The 16,254-nt window shown below is 37.1% G+C and overlaps 3 protein-coding genes across 4 annotated transcripts; 2 read left to right on the forward strand and 1 right to left on the reverse strand.

The window, feature by feature from the left end:
• Nucleotides 1-569: 569 nt before the first annotated feature.
• Nucleotides 570-2,075, reverse strand: rnaseh2c (ribonuclease H2, subunit C). Its single transcript, XM_056261828.1, has 5 exons — nt 1,948-2,075; nt 1,221-1,374; nt 1,026-1,138; nt 828-947; nt 570-704 (listed from the first exon to the last, which is right to left on the reverse strand). The coding sequence occupies exons 2-5, from the start codon at nt 1,372-1,374 to the stop codon at nt 681-683; spliced, it is 411 nt and encodes a 136-aa protein (XP_056117803.1). The 5' UTR covers nt 1,948-2,075; the 3' UTR covers nt 570-680.
• Nucleotides 2,076-2,370: 295 nt separating this feature from the next.
• trmt12 (tRNA methyltransferase 12 homolog) lies at nt 2,371-4,744 on the forward strand. The gene is made up of 7 exons (XM_056261825.1): nt 2,371-2,509; nt 2,763-2,931; nt 3,036-3,234; nt 3,414-3,564; nt 3,654-3,763; nt 3,851-4,008; nt 4,229-4,744. Exons 1-7 carry the CDS (start codon nt 2,457-2,459, stop codon nt 4,604-4,606), a joined length of 1,218 nt encoding a protein of 405 aa, XP_056117800.1. The 5' UTR covers nt 2,371-2,456; the 3' UTR covers nt 4,607-4,744.
• Nucleotides 4,745-6,149: 1,405 nt separating this feature from the next.
• Nucleotides 6,150-16,189, forward strand: sytl4 (synaptotagmin-like 4). Of its 2 annotated transcripts, none has more exons than XM_056261818.1 (17): nt 6,150-6,303; nt 7,776-7,913; nt 9,230-9,445; nt 9,619-9,728; nt 9,955-10,069; nt 10,971-11,105; nt 11,192-11,288; nt 11,401-11,497; nt 11,923-12,023; nt 12,131-12,226; nt 13,585-13,763; nt 13,948-14,038; nt 14,478-14,639; nt 14,742-14,853; nt 14,935-15,043; nt 15,133-15,344; nt 15,951-16,189. In XM_056261818.1, the coding sequence occupies exons 2-17, from the start codon at nt 7,798-7,800 to the stop codon at nt 16,091-16,093; spliced, it is 2,091 nt and encodes a 696-aa protein (XP_056117793.1). In that variant the 5' UTR covers nt 6,150-6,303; nt 7,776-7,797; the 3' UTR covers nt 16,094-16,189. The 2 variants fall into 2 exon arrangements, with proteins under 2 accessions (XP_056117793.1, XP_056117794.1); XM_056261819.1 differs by lacking the exon at nt 6,150-6,303 and adding an exon at nt 7,442-7,466.
• Nucleotides 16,190-16,254: the final 65 nt, after the last annotated feature.

Genomic DNA, 16,254 nt, shown 5'->3' on the forward strand with positions numbered 1-16,254 from the left:
TTGCAATAATTTCTATTTCAAATAAATTGATTCCTTTTGAACTCTGTTCATCAAAAAATCCTAAAACAATTTATGTTTTCTACAAAAACATTAAGCAGAACAAATCAACATTGGTAGTAATGTTTCTTAAGCACCAAATCAGCATATCAGAATTATTTCTATAGGATCATGTGACTGAAGACTGTAGACTAGAGTAAGGATGCTGAATATTCAGCTTTGCCATAACAGGAATAAATTACATTTTAAAATAAAACAGTAATTTTCAATTGTAATAATATTTCACAATGTTACTGTTTTTTAATGTATTTTTGATTAAAAAAAATGCCTTGGTGAGCATAAGAGACTTTAATCAGAAACGTTAAAAAAATCTTACCGACCCCAAAATTTAAAACGGTAGGGTATATCAGATCAAAAAGTATCAGTTACTCATAAATAATGGACAAATATATGGCGAAAGTAAAAGTTTGCACAAGGTAAACAATAAAACAAAATTTTAATAGTTAGTCATATTACATTGTGACATTCATACTTCAATATCAGTTTGGTAAAATGGTGGTCAATACCACAGCCCAGCGAGTTAGTTGTTCTGACTTCCAGCAAAGAATAATTTTCACATTTGTTTAACTGTAACAATGTACTTGAGAAGAAGCAGGTATCCACAATAAAAAAAAAGTCCATTATCATTCATCTACTGGTCTGTGCATCTGCAGAAAGAAGTATTGATTTAGAAGTTAATATTTTAGACATTTTAATTCAATTGAGAGAAAATGTTTTTTAGTCCATCAGATTCTAATTATGTAAATAAGTGGTTATCAAGAGTTACTCACCGCTTCTGCGAGCTGAGGCCATGCCATAGCCATCACAACTCCATCATCAGATGTGGGAGGTGTCTCCAAGTTCCAGTATGTGAAATTATGGAACACTGAAGAAACTTTAACTATTCTGTCCTAAAAGCAAATGCCAAAACAATTTCTGTTAATAATCAGTTATTTAGTAGTTCCCAAGAAAAGTGCAGGTCAGGTCACCTCTTGATCGGACGCAGGCTTTTGGACCTCTTTCAGCACTAGTCCTGTGTATCCTTGTGGACAATGCAATTCTTGACCCTTCAGCCCTCGACCTCTGAATGACACTGTTGTTTCTGCAAAACACAATGTCATTTTTATTGGGTGGAGAGCTTTAATACGTTTCATTCTCGAGCCGTGCACTGGTATTTGACTAACCGTGTTTGCGTTCCTTCACAGTGGGATTAAAGAACTTGAAGACTTCAGCAGGTCCATCATGCTCTATTTCACAAGGTAACAAGTGGATCTGTGGTTTATCAGCTTGCTTGAGGGAATCAAGCTGGATAGACGTAACACAGCTGTTCACTGACATCTAGTAAAACAAAGTGTGTTAGGCACAGGTGACTAGGATTGAACTGTCATAAGAGAGACCAGGGCATTGTTACTGGAAGGTTCAACTATGTTGTCAGGACAAGGGTATTTTCTTTCATTTTTGGGAGGCCAAGTTGTCAGACGCGTTTTAAATTTATATAATGTGTTAATAAAATAAAAATTGCCCATAACAATGGTTTGTTTTTGTTGACGTTACCTAACATTTTACATTAGGACAGCCGTTTTAATTAACTGTTTTGTGTTTCATACTTAGCTGGAAAGCCTATTAAAAGCTGTTCAATGACAAGCCAGGTTCCATTATAACAATTTTCCGTTATACCTTTAACATTCCTAAATTTTTTTAAAAACTTTTTTCGAAATGACAATACATTAAATGCCATGGGAAGAAGGATTACCTATTAATTATGAATAATGTATACCATTTTATTATTATTAAAAGCAGTTTATATCAATGTTGCCCGAACTGACTCTCTGTAAACCTATAAAAAAAGGATATGGTGAAAACGGATATATAATTTCCTACATCTATAACTTCTGATTGCAGATATCTTACCGTGCTCTCTTCCCCCAATGTTTATAAAGTGTCACGTGGGAAAGATGCGTTTACTGTGATTGGACAGGCTGCATTTCTTCGTCATCAGACGGATGTTTTTCGCGGTAAAATCTAAAGCATTGTGCCATCTACCGTTTCGGTGGTGTAACGTTAGTCGGATGATGACTTGAAAGACAGCATTATTTAATAACTTTTACAATTACAGCGCATATAAAAAAAATCCGAGAGAAACAGGTACACAACAAAATGTTTAATAACCTCTGTTAAATCACATCATATGCATCATTTCCAACATAGACAGTAAAAGAAGATTTCCAAGCGCTCTACAAGTGCAACACTCATAATGTTCCTACTAGGAACTCACAACCGACTAGGAACGACATTTATTTAAGGCGAGTGTGTCCTTAGGTTAAAATCAAAATACGGGTTTGATGAACCCTCATATGAGTTTGGTAGATAATTAATTAGATAATATATTTTGATCATTTTTCTAACGCATCCTGTGGAAAATGTTTGTAATTCCGTGTTTAAAAGTGCCGCAGCGTCATGCACAACTGTACAGGTAGGCTGCGAACAAATAGTTGAGCTCGGTGGCATATTTTCCCCGTACCAAAATAATCATGGTTGTATTATAGTAAAAGTGTAGTAACCATGTTTTTTTGGCGGAGTGATTACCATTTGTTTAACCATTTGTTTAACCATTTGTTTGACCAGTTTTACTACAAATACCATGGTTATATTATGGTTAGTTTAGCAGTTATACGTTTCTGTGTCTATTTTGATATCTTGCTGGTGTATTAACACGCATTTTTCAGAAAATACCTACTGTCACAAGGTGTTCTGGACCGCATGTACTGTGCACAGAAACACTCAGATGGGACTGTAACCCTTCCAGTCGTAACATCTGTTCTGGCACAGCTTGATCTGGTGGCACTAAAGGAACATGTTGCACAGGACAGCTTTTGTGAAATTGTTGATATCCAGGTACATACGCTCTGACAGTTATTTAAGAGATGTTTGCACTTTGCACCCAAGTCACTGAACATGAACATCTGAACCTCAGTATTCTGTATACCTGCTTTTTTTAGGCTCCTCCATTATCAAAGAAGGAGAAAGTTAAATCTTTCCATAAGAGGCTTGCAGAGACTGCACAGTCCTTGCTGGTTTCTAAAGGGGAAACATGGAGTGAGGATCTGGAGAGAGACATTCCTAGCCGATGGCAATGCCACGGAGATCTTGTCCTGTTTAGTGAAGGCTGCTTCTCTAATGCAATATGGAAAGAAATTGGTGGGTGATAATGAATCTCACACCCTCTTTAGGTCCAGTTTTGTATATACAATTATTAGATTGTATATCCTCTATTAACATTTAATTGATCCCAGAATAATATTTTATAGCAATGAACTAAAATGTCTGATTGCATGCAAAATATTTTAAAATATGTTCTTACTTTTTATTTGTTTTAGGATCTGAATTCTGGACTGCTGTTGCCCTGACGCTGGGAGTCAAACGTTTAGCACAAATTAAAAAAATTTCCCATGATGGTTACCGCACACCTATAGTGACAATGCTTTTAGGAGACAGCAGCTATGTGACACACATCGATAACCATATTAGGTAACTCATAAGTTGCCACGTTATTTGAAGAATTACATCTCAGTTTATTAAATGAATATTAAAATAAATTAATCTGTCTGAAATTTCAGGTACGAGTTTGATGTCACCAAATGCATGTTCTCTTCTGGGAATATCACAGAGAAGCTCAGAATAGCCTCCTTTAACTGCATTGGAGAGACTGTGGTTGACTTATTTGCAGGTAAAGCAATGCTGTGTGTTTACCATTTCAGAGTTGGAATGGTTTTTATCACCCTATGGTATGACCATATTTTACTCCACTGTCCAGGGATTGGCTACTTCACTCTTCCATATCTGGTACATGCTAAGGCTGCTCATGTGCATGCCTGTGAATGGAACCCAGATGCAGCGAAGGCTCTTCAAAGAAACCTACAGATCAACGGTGTGTCCGACCGCTGCACTATTCATCAAGGAGACAACAGGCAGGTGAGGATAACAGCTTGTACACTGAGATACAAAAGTGCTGATTGACATTATCTTAATTTCACCTACTAATTTTTCCGATTTTTTGTTGTTGTTGTTGTGGAAGAGAATCGGTTGATTGGGCAATAGACAGTATATATATTTTTTTGTCTCATTATGTGAATATTTCCAGATCCACATATCTGGACAATTGAATAAATAAACATTTGCACATCCTTTTTAGCTTCCTTTAAGTGATCTTGCTGATCGAGTGAATTTGGGCCTCATACCAAGTTCAGAGGAGGGTTGGCCAGTGGCGTGTCATCTGCTAAAGAGAGGCACTGGTGGAATCCTGCATATTCACCACAATGTCACAACACCTTTCCACCATAAACCACCTGAACATTCATCTGCTATAGATGTTAATAAAGACTCTTCCATCCAGAGAGATATGCAAGTATGGACTGCTTGGGCTTCAGACGCAGCCAGACGCATCTGTACACTCTTGTTAGACATCACTGGAAGTGAATGGAAGACAAATATCAAGCACATAGAGCATGTCAAAACATACGCACCACATATCAGTCATGTGGTTCTGGACTTAGAGTGTAAACCTCTCTGATAAACACATCCACTCATGTATAAAGTTGTTTTTGTTTAGACCCTCTGTCTGTAATTAGCTCTAGTCAATTTAACCCTCTGATTGCTGATTTTTCACCATCTATTTTTTTTTGTGTGTTTAAAATGCAAAATGTTTGAAGTGGTTTGTAATAATTTTAAATAATAATAATAATTAAAATCAATTAAAAATAATTAAAATAATAATAATAATTAAAATCTAGTGACAGAAATTCATAATGGAGCATCTAAGAGCAACATCAATTATTATTTTACAAGAAACCTTCAATATTTATTTTATTTATATGGAATTTCCCCAATACTAATAAATAATTGTATAATATACACTACCATTCAAAGGTTTGGGGTTGGTAAGATTTTTTTCAAATGTAAAAAAAAAAGTATTTATGCTCACCAAGGCTGCACTGATTTGATCAAAAGACAGTATTCTTTTTTTACTGCATTTTGAAATAATAGTTTTCTATTTATATATATATATATATATATATATATATTAAAATGTAATTTATTTGTGTGATCCAAAGCTGAATTTTCAGCAGCCATTACTGCAGTGTACATTGTCACTTGATCCTTTGGAAATAATTTCTTATTTCCAATGTGGAAAACGGTTTTGCTGCTTGACTTTTTTCTCTTACGGATTCTTTGACGAATGTAAAGTTCAAAGGAAATAGTATTTTTATAACATAGTAAAGACTTTTATAATGTTACAAAACATTTCTGTCACTTTTGTTCAATTTAATGCATCCTCGCTGAATAAGTATCTTAAAAAATCGTACTGACCCCAAACTTTCGGATGGTACTGTATACTTTTTCTTTTTCTATCCCAAATCCCATTTAAATATAGGGTTATAATAATGTATGTAATACATTGTGATTGTTTGTGTGTAATAAATATGATTTTATTTGTCCTAAAAGTGATTATACAATGTAAATCACTTTTCCATGTTTTAGTGAGTGACAGAAAGTGAAATGAAATGAGTGAATAATACACAGCAACATACTCCACACACACTGATGCATTGATATGACAATGCACACAATCATATTTATCAAATCAACCAGCAAGTACAGACAGACATAGACACATACATAGATTCATCCACTGCAAGCAACAAAAAGACTCAAACAATATTTCATCCTATCATCTTACCCTTTTTCATATTGCATTATCAAAATCTTCTGAACGAATTAACATAATGTATATGTTTAAGCTCAAGTTCATAAGTATGGTTAAATTTAATGTATTTTATGTTGCTTTAGTTATTTTTTCATGTCCATTAAAATGGACACCAGGACAGTCCTGGTGTCCATTTTAATGGACATGAAAAAATAAAATAAAAAATTGGTTGGTTTTTAGGTAAAATTTTTCTTTTCTTTTTTGTTTTTGTTTTGTTTAGTGGAAAACAATTCAGGTCTGAGGGGTTTTAAAATCTTAAAACACTGAAGACCAATAACCTCGCTCACGAATATGTGATTTTTGTCCATGGACCATGACGTCTGCGCGCATCGTGGACGCGCACCTGTCGCATGGTCTTCCAGTTTCTCTGACGCGCAGGCAGAGCTGCAGTGACTAAAAACTTTTGTTCCGGGACGCGAGGTTTGTTTGGCAAAGCTGGAAGTCAGTGAGCTCGCACGGAGAAGGAAACGGGAGAAAGAGTGTGGGAAAATCCTGCGGCATTGGTAAGTGAAAATTTGAAAACACGTTTGAAAAGATTTTGCTAGAGATGTTATAGATCTATTTAATATGCGACAAACTGTATTTGTTTATATTCTACATTAGAATAACACTTCCCTAAAATATACAACGAGAGTTTTTCAGTTGTTGATATTGTCTCGAACGACGTTTATTTTATCCTTTCCCCCTACATGTAATGTTGGATTATTTAGTTAAGTGAATTTAATGTTATTGTGTGTGTGGTCCATGTGTTAGAGAGCAGCGCAAATCCTTCAGGGCTGGATTTCCCAAAAGCATTGGTTCTACGATCAACTTAGGCTTACGATGTTTTTGGGAAACGCAGCCCTGATCTTTATCAGTATAGCTGGAGGAAGTTGCCATTATTAGTGGTGCTCAGTTTAATCCTCTCTATTTTCCTCAAACATTTAAAGAATGAGGAAAAAGTTTGCCACAGAGGGTCATTTGTTTTGGATGCAGACCAAATTCCCTTTGTAATTGAAGGTTATTGAATATTTTTTTCTTTTCTCACACTTTTTCCACCAGTTGAGCTCAAAGGGCATTTACAAGGCTTTGTATCATCATAAGTGGCTCATTTAAAAAAGGTTTGCTAAAGATCTCCACCCATGGTTGTGTCCTTAAAGGGTGGTGACTCTTGTGATAAGCTGACTGCATGTTGTTTTCCTCTTTTCCTGATGACATTCCAGTTCTGGGGCCCCTTTTCCCACACTAGTTTGGCCTTTAGCTATTTAATCTCAAACAAAACATAAAAATGATTGATTTGCTGTCCATAATTTTACCAGTGACAAATCAAAACAAGGTTCTCATGCTCTCTGGCCATGTCTTCCCACCAGAGAATTATTTTCGTCCTTTTCGTAAGAATATGGTGAGAAGTACAATTTTTTTTTTTGTGCAAAATAAATACATTTGCTTGGCTTTAATTTTTTTTTTAATACTGTTAATATGCTTATACTTGATTTATGTGGTAGATACAGGGATAGGAATATCTCTGCTTCCCTGTTGTGATATTGGCTCATTGGTAACCAACTAATTTGCATGTTGAGCTGCATGTCACAGTGTGTCCTTGTGCTTGTTTAATTACTCAGCTCCTGCAGAGAGGTGTCGAAGAGCCACTGACACTGACAGACACTGCGTGAAGGCACTGAGAAAGGTCACTCCCTTTATTTGTCAGTTCTGCCCGGTGTCCAGGTCTCTTCCCTTTTTACAAACAGCAGGGCTTTCTTTATTTGTGTAACACTCTCTCATTATATATATTAGTCTCTTCTCTTCATCTCTGAAAAGCAAATGTCCTATTCTTGGTTGGGTGAGCTTCTATCTGTGTGCAACACTGGTATGTTCCTTAGTAAATTGTTGCAGGTGGTTCTACAAGTTTCTGTAATTTGCATTTGTGTTGACATAATATATTCTGTTGACTTAATGCATCCAGAGTTTTTTTTTTTTTTTTTTTACTATTCCTTAGAAGCAGGGCTTGACTCTTGAGGATGGTGCAGAACATGGAGATCAACGTGTCCTTCCTGACCGACTCGGAGCAAGAATTCATACTAGAGGTCCTTCGGCGGGATGAGGAGCTCAGGCGCTTGGAGGAGCTGCGTGTGAAGTGAGTGTCACTGTTGCCTCATCAAGAATCAGTCCTGTTCTTGAAATGCAGACTAAAATAAAACTATTTATTTAAAATAGACTAATCAGTTGTTGTTTTTTTAAATAGCAATAAATAATTTTCGGGTCTTAAAATATCCACTATTGACTGACTATGTCACTGACATTGTGTGTGTTTTTTTTTTTTTTTTTACCATTCAAAAGTTTGTGTCAGTATGAATACTTTTATTCAGCAAGGACATTAAATTGATCAAAAGCTGCAGTAAAGACTTTTACATTGTTACAACAGATATTTATATCTGAATTAATATAGCTTAATTTATGTGTTTATTTAAGCTCCAGTCCGTAACTTTTTTGGGTTAAAATTATCCAAAATAAATTTGAGCAAGTACATAACCAGCCAGTGTTCAAAACTATCTGCTTGCCTTAGCTCGATTCAAAGCGGCAAGCTTGTAATAATGTTTTTAATTCCAGTGGTACTGGTGGATTTCCGTGGGAGATTCGAGCTTGTCTTTGCGTCATTACGTCACATCTGTACACATAAAGAAGGAGTTTTGGCTAGTCGGCTATATTGCGTGTGAGGATGTTGGAGGTGGAGATTTATAGCCTTTTCTCACAGCACTTGATATAATTAAACTTATTAATTTGATGGTGGATCCAGAAAGGTTTAAAAGACAATTGGAGATTCACCTGTTGTAAAATGCAAAAGACTTTGGACTGAGAGTTTGGAAAAAGAGACTGTAACCTGGACCCATGCGAAAACAAGGATAATATCGGAAGGGCATTAAATGTAGTCACGCAATGCTGATGTTGTTAATATTAACAATCTGACAAAAAAGTATAATTTGCACGGTTTGCCGTGGTATGATAAGCGATCGTTAGATTTAATCAGCGCAATTTACTACAATGCTTTTTTCCCCTTAGTTGGTCAGAACAAAGGTGGATGTTACTTAATTGTTCAGATGACAATTTAGGGTGAAAATTCTTATGTTGGTCGTACTTCCAAAAAGTAGAATCTGTGATGCCGAATGACAGTATCCACACCGGCGCGGAGACTGACAGCCGCACATTCTCCTCAAAACATTGGATTCATCCGCGCTGTGCCGTGCCGAGGTACAACCCACGTAAAGTTTATAACTGCAATTGCAGATTTCGAACAAAGATGGCAACAAAGAGGAAAGACTGCGGACTGCAGCTTTAATGTGTACTGCTAGAAAAATAAAATCACATTCATCAGAAATTGGAGCCTATTTTGTACCCTATCCATGGAAAGGATGTTTTGGTCAGGCAAATAATTGTTAATATGTGTGCTCTTAGGAAGCTGAAATCCGAGTTGCTGGAAACCAGAAGAAAGGGTGCGAAGCGTGGCAGTGGGAAATACAGTGAACGCAGTTGTGGCCGCTGCCAAGAGCCCATGGGCCTTCTGACCAGCAACGGTAGCCAATGCAGAGTATGCAAACATCAGGTTTGCAGAAAATGCCAATCAGTTCGACCCAATGGATCTTGGGTGTGCACAGTGTGTGCCAAAGAGATGTGAGTGTGTACCCCATGCCTCCTAATATCGTTCTCTTTAGCCTCAGTCCATTTAAAAAAAATCTGTCAGTAGGAGGCACATTAGACTGGAAAATGAGGCCCTTGCTTAATGGAAAAGGTTAATGTTCAACAGAAACTCAAATTCAGGTTGTTGTTTTTTCTCTCTCTCTCAGAGATCTGAAGATGAGCACCGGAGACTGGTTCTATGACGAGAGGGTTAACCGCTTCTCTGCAGCTCCTGGACACGACTTAGTCCGAGTTTCCCTCAGGAAGAGGCCTCTGAGTGAGTACAGGAAGCAGATGCCAGACATTCGGATAGAGCAATGTGAACCTACTCTGTTTTTATAAAGGGTGGAAAGTAGATTTTCTTTGTCTGTGTTCACGAAGAGGAAAAGAGAGAGGAATAATTATCTGGTTTACTTTAGAGAATAATGGTCGGCAGTGTTTTGAGTTTAATCATTATACACCTCTTACTTCCCCATTTTGAAATTTACATCTCTCTGTTCTAGTTAAAAAGAAAGAGACAGCTGGGGAAATGCTATTAAACAGAGCTGACTTGAATTCCAGCCAAGCTGTACCTGTGCCCAAACCAAGACTAAAGGACGTCGCGCTAGCAAATAAGAGGTGTGTTGTCATCAGCACTATTTATACAGTCTCATGTTTCTACTGATCAAACAGTGTAATGTTCTTCTTTTAAATATTTCATAAAAAATATTTACTATTTTCCAATTATTGTGATATCACTCTGGTCCATTAAAGGTCACACAGACTATTTCTGTGGTCATTATTTATCCTTATATAAGTATAAACCAGAATGCTGTTTTTTTTTTTTTTTTTGTAACACACACACATTGGGTTTTCATGTTTAATGGGGACTTTCTATGGAAAATGATTTTTATATTGTACATTCTGTCCCCTAACTCTAACCTACTCCTAATCACAACCCTCAAAAAAAACGTTCTGCATTTTTACATTTTCAAAAAACATCAGTTAGTATGATTCATAAGCTGTTTTCCTCATGGGGACCAAAAAATTTCCCTATATGGTCAAGGATTTAGGATATTGGCATCTTTGTGGGGACAACAAGATTTTCACACAGATCTTTTTTGTACAAGTCTCCACAGGCTGTCAAAATCCAATAGGTGCAGTTTTACTTAATGATATTTGGTTACGAGACGCACAAAAACAAATGCATGTGATAATATAAATGTCCAACCTGTTTGATTCGAGAACTTATCAGTTAATATATTGTCATATGGACCACTTTTATGGTGCTTTTAGCGTCCTTTTTGGAACTTGACGGTAAGGAAGAAATTATTTGTTTTGTGTGTTCTACAGGAAAAATAAAAGCATATCAGTTTGTAATGGTGTTAGGATGAGTAATTAAAAATTCTATTTTTATTTGAGTGTACTATTCCTCTAGCCTTTTGATGCCACTATCACAGTGGTTGAGGTGTTTGAATGTGATTTATTAGGATGCCAGCTCTGTCTAGCATCTGTACTTGACCCTGTTTCTCTCTCTCAGCTCACCTCTTGAGGCTTATGAGGGACTTGATGTGCGAGAGCAACAACGTAGCGACACAGAATCAATAGAAATAGCCAGTCTGGGAACCAGTCGCACTGAGACTGAATTCTCCCACAGTACCCCCTCAATGCAGAGGTAAGATCTTAGTCAGAGGCACAGAGATCCATGATGATGCTGATTATGATGTAGCAGTGTGATGCAAGCCTCTGATTTGCTTCTAGAAAAGAGGAACTGACAGCCAAGACTAGTCCCACAGGCTCTGCTGTGTCCATCCTGACGGCCCCCAGTAACAGTGACAGCCCCTCTACCACTGAGACAGTAAGTGTTTATTCATACTTTACCCAGTTTAGCCATGTGCTTTCTCTGTCCTAATTCTGCCCGTGTGTCCCCTATTCCCATGCATTTTCCACCATCATCCCACCAAAATAAGGCCTCATTAATTCATCACATGAATTCCTGCTCTGACTCTTTGCGTGACGTGGATGGGCTTTTTAAGAAAAGTGTCAGAAGAGTGCACAAACTGTCAGGTAAGGTTATATTTTGAGTATACAATACTTTTCAAAAGTCTGGGGTCAGTTTTAAAAAATTTGATTTGAATTAGATTTGAAAGTGACAGCAAAGACAGTTATAATGTTACAAAAGATTTCCATTTCAAATAAATGCTGTTGTTTTCAACTTACTTTCATCAAACCTGAAAAAATATACTGATGCTGAAAATTCTGCTTGGCCATCACAGGAATAAATTACATTACGGTTATTTTAAATGATAATATTTCACAATATTACAGTTTTAGCTGTATTTATGATTAAATAAACTCAGCCTTGGTGAGCATAAGAGACTTCTTTCAAAAACATTACAAAATCTTACTGACCCCAAACTTTTGAATGGTAGTATACATACATTTATTTTTCCACTCTGGCTTTTAAATGCGCAAACACTGTTTTCTCCTAGATATTAAACCAGCCTCCACACTTGATTTACATGAAGATGGAACAGAAAGCGCTGCTCCATCTATGAGAGATAGAAGCAAGTCCGTTCCTGGCCTTAATGCTGTGAGTTAATTAAGAATAAAGTTCAAACCATTTAAAATTTTTGCACTGTATTCTTCACTTCTGCAATCTAAAGTGACCTGATTGGCATGCCTGAATTGTTTTATCAGGAGGAGGATGAGGAGGAGGAGGAAGATATTGATAACTTGGTTAATATACACAGGCAGAAATTTGGTAAAAGCTTGGGAAGTCTGGGAGGCTCAAGGGTAATAATTTAAACATTATTTTAATTATGAATATTATTACATTTTAAAATAAATTATTAATAATAATTAAAGGTGCTATATGGAACTTTTCTTCTAAAACGAATCCTTTTTTTATTGCCTGTGTGTGAAGGGGTTGTAATCACACATTACAATGATCCACTTGTCGGGTTCTGCTATTACCTCTGAAGGCCAGTATTCCTATTTCTATGTGAAGTCTCCGGGTCGGATTTTCTGTGAAATCCATCGGATGTGATGTGCAAGCGCGCTCCCGAGCCTCTCTCCTTTTTATATACAGTCTATGCGACGGCACTGCAGCTGACGACATGGAGTCTGATAACACCAAAAAAAACGACCTGCCTCCAGCACAACACCGACTCCAACACAAACTCCACATAAATATAAAAAAACAAAACAAAAATTGATCTGCTGAAGCTCGTCAGGCCAAACGTGAATCGAATCGACTTAGGACGAAAACACGGATCAACATCGGCAGAGCGTTTGAATTATGGAGAGACCTCCGCTATTAAGTTTTCAGATATGCTGAAATAAATAATGGTAAACTGTAATGAAATAGCAAGGTAAACTACAACATACATGAGATATGAAATGAATACAAAAGACTGTTCCAGGATAACAAAAAGTAGGTGCTTTAGGAGGATGTAACTTTTATTTGATGTACTAGATCTACTGTCTAACGTCACTCATCCCACTACTATCATATTGTTTATAATACACATTTCCAGACACGTTCAGTACAGTAATGTTACTTCCTACGATCTTACTGTTGCACTGAAATTGTTCAGTCTAGTTCACTAACCGTTCTCGTTATCATATTATACATTCATCTATGTTGACATTGCTGCCTGATTGTGAAAGACACGAAGTTAGTGAAATGCATTATGCTAGATAACACCACATGCCGGCTAAATGCAGTCAATGTGACGTTATCATGGTACGAGCATGGAGCATTAGTTCAACGTCAAGCTGATAAAAGTAGCCTATTATTGTAACGTTGCAGTGGGAGTTTACATGAGTTTCCAGCATGTTGTGTGATGCTTTCTCCAGTGTGTTGAAAGTCTCAGTCAGTGTGGCCGGCCGGTACCATGAGTGCTCGCTCTTGTGTTCGAGCACGCGCAAGAGCACGAGTGCTCTTGTAAAAATTGGTTGCAATCTGAAACATCACCGATAGAGGCCACTAAAAAATACATATAGCACCTTTAAAATAATAAACTTGCATTAATCAAGATAAAGTGCAGTTTATTTATAGTTTAAAATTGTCTTATGTACACATGAAATAAAATGAAATATTAGACACTTGAATGTGCTGGGCAGCTTTTTAAAACATTTTTATTCCACAGACCACCCTTGGCAGTATGATGAGTGTGTACAGTGAAGCAGGAGACTATGACCGTGTGGAAGTGAGTGGAGATATTGTCTTCTCTCTCAGCTACGATGAGTCCAGCCAGAGCCTGTCTATTGTGGTCCATGAATGTAAAGGGCTGGCTTATGCTGATGCAGCAAAAAAGAAGTGCAACCCGTAAGTGGGCCTCCACACAGCCTATGAAGTGATTTCTTAAGAGGGTCTCAGTTCATTACTGCCTTCCAAGAAGAATAATTTCCCACCCATGAATAATTCCATTGGGTTTCTCCATTACAGAGGGAAAATCACTCAGTTTAAAACTATGCTAAACTCCCCCGAATTGGGTGATTCCTTTCTACAGATACGTCAAGGCTTACCTCCTCCCAGACAAGAGCAAGAAGAAAACTTCCATCAAACATAACATCAACCCCAGTTTTAAGGAAACACTGAAGGTATTGTTTCAATTTCTGTCAGATAGTATTTTTTTTTAATTAAAAAGTATAATTTTAAATAGACTGATTCCCAGCAAAACTAAACTCTCTAAAATAACAATTTTTCATGGCTTGGAACAAGAAATACTATCAGAAACTGATACCACTGAGTAACACTTAAGTCTATATGTAATGCTTTAATGGCAGGTAATTACAACACTGCACACTAACATCTAGTTTCGAATGGGCTTGATATTGATACAGAAGATAAGTACACTTATCGGAGTCACAACGAGACAAATATTAGTTCTTATGCTTGCCTCATTTTAATCTAGAGTAAACAACATGTGCAGTTCACACAAACAGATTAAACAAACTGGCTAAAGCTCCATCATGGCAACCTCTTACTTCTAAAAAAACATTTCATCTTGACAAGCTGTCTCATGCTTGTTTGTGTTAGTATTCCGTCAGCCGCACCCAGCTGATGACTCGCACACTACAACTCTCTGTTTGGCACTATGACCGTTTTGGCCACAATGCCTTTCTGGGTGAGGTGGAGGTACCACTGGCTAGCTATGACATTGACTCAGCAGTTGAAGAGTGTATGGCTCTTAGAGGAAAGGTACTACACTTTTATGGTTGTTTTGATGCCACAGAAATGTCACTACTCTCAAATTGTTTTGTTTCATATTCCCTTTACATTTTTTCCTGCGTGTCTTCATAGGCAGCTGCCCATTTGGCATCATCTCCATTCGATCAATACAAAGGAGAGCTGGTGATTTCACTTAAATATGTCACAGCAAATACGACACATCCAGAGGACTCTAATGGAAAAGGTGAGGAAACACAGTTAACATATCTATTAAAATCTTTAGCTAGTGTTGCATAGTAAATTATTCCTCTTTTCTCCAATAAAGGGAAAAAGACCAAACCCTCAGATGGTGCTGAGCTGCATGTGTTGATCAAAGAAGCCAAAAATCTCACAGCCATGAAAGCTGGAGGCACATGTGATTCCTTTGTGAAAGGGTTTGCAAACATCTGTTTCATTCCCTCTACCCAATTTAAAAGGATTTTTCTGTGTTTGTTTATTTTTTGCCAATAATTCTGCCCCTCAGGTATCTGCTGCCATTGAAGAGCAAGTCTTCCTCAAAGAAGAAGACTCCAGTTGTGAAGAAGACAAAGAACCCAAACTACAACCACACATTTGTGTACAAAGATCTGAGTCTGGAGCAGCTGAATGACATGTGTCTGGAGCTCACTGTCTGGGACAGAGAGACCCTGTCCAGCAACGACTTCCTGGGAGGAGTTCGCCTCAGCTTGGAAGCAGGTAGGAGAATCTGTTGCTTCATATTCCTTGAGTGGAAATCAATACAAAAGCCTTTAATGTTGATTTCAATTCTTGGATTCACCAACTGCAGACACCAAATTAAGTCTTCCCGTAACACCATCCAGGTTTTTTTCTTTTCTGTCAAGTTTTATTGATATTAATAATAACCATACACAAGTCTGCCATAAGAAGTTAATGTTTTTGAAAGAAGGCTCTAATGCTCACTAAGGCTTCATTTATTTGCTAAAAAAATTTCTCTGTTTTAAATGCCATGCAAAATGCAATATTTTTTCCTGTAATTGCAAAGCTGAATTTTCAGCATCATTACTCCAGTCTTCAGGTTCACAATATCCTTCAGAAATCATTCTAATATGTTGATTTGGTGACACGAAACATTTCTTTTTATTATCAATGTTGAAAACGGTTGTGCTGCTTAATAATTTTGTGGACACCATAATCATTTTTCTCAGGATTCTTTGATAAGTAGAAAGTTCAAAAGAACAGCATTTATTTAAAATTTAAATCTTTTGTAACAACTTTTGATCAATTGAATACATCTTTGCTGAATACAAATATTTAAGTGATCTGAAACTGATGTTTGCACAGCTACTGTCACGGAAGGAAATGAAGAGTGGGTGGCAAACTCCACAGGGGAGGAGATCTTGCTGTGGAAAAAGATGATGCAGTACCCTGACTCTTGGGCAGAGGGCACTCTTCCACTGCGCTCATCCATGGGAAAAGCCAAGTAAGGACATTGTGCAATCCCCCCCAAGCCATTATCAGGACAGAGGTTTACACATTCCACAACGCTTGTGTGTTTCTGTTACAGCTGTGCAGCCCTGTAATATTTTAAAGACTTTTTAGGTTAATGCATCTTTTATATTTTAAACATTCAAGGCAGTTAAAAAAT

This window comes from Rhinichthys klamathensis, unplaced genomic scaffold, assembly GCF_029890125.1.
Source record: "Rhinichthys klamathensis goyatoka isolate OS25496 unplaced genomic scaffold, OSU_Roscu_1.1 h1tg000186l_1, whole genome shotgun sequence".
NCBI lineage: Eukaryota > Metazoa > Chordata > Actinopteri > Cypriniformes > Leuciscidae > Rhinichthys > Rhinichthys klamathensis.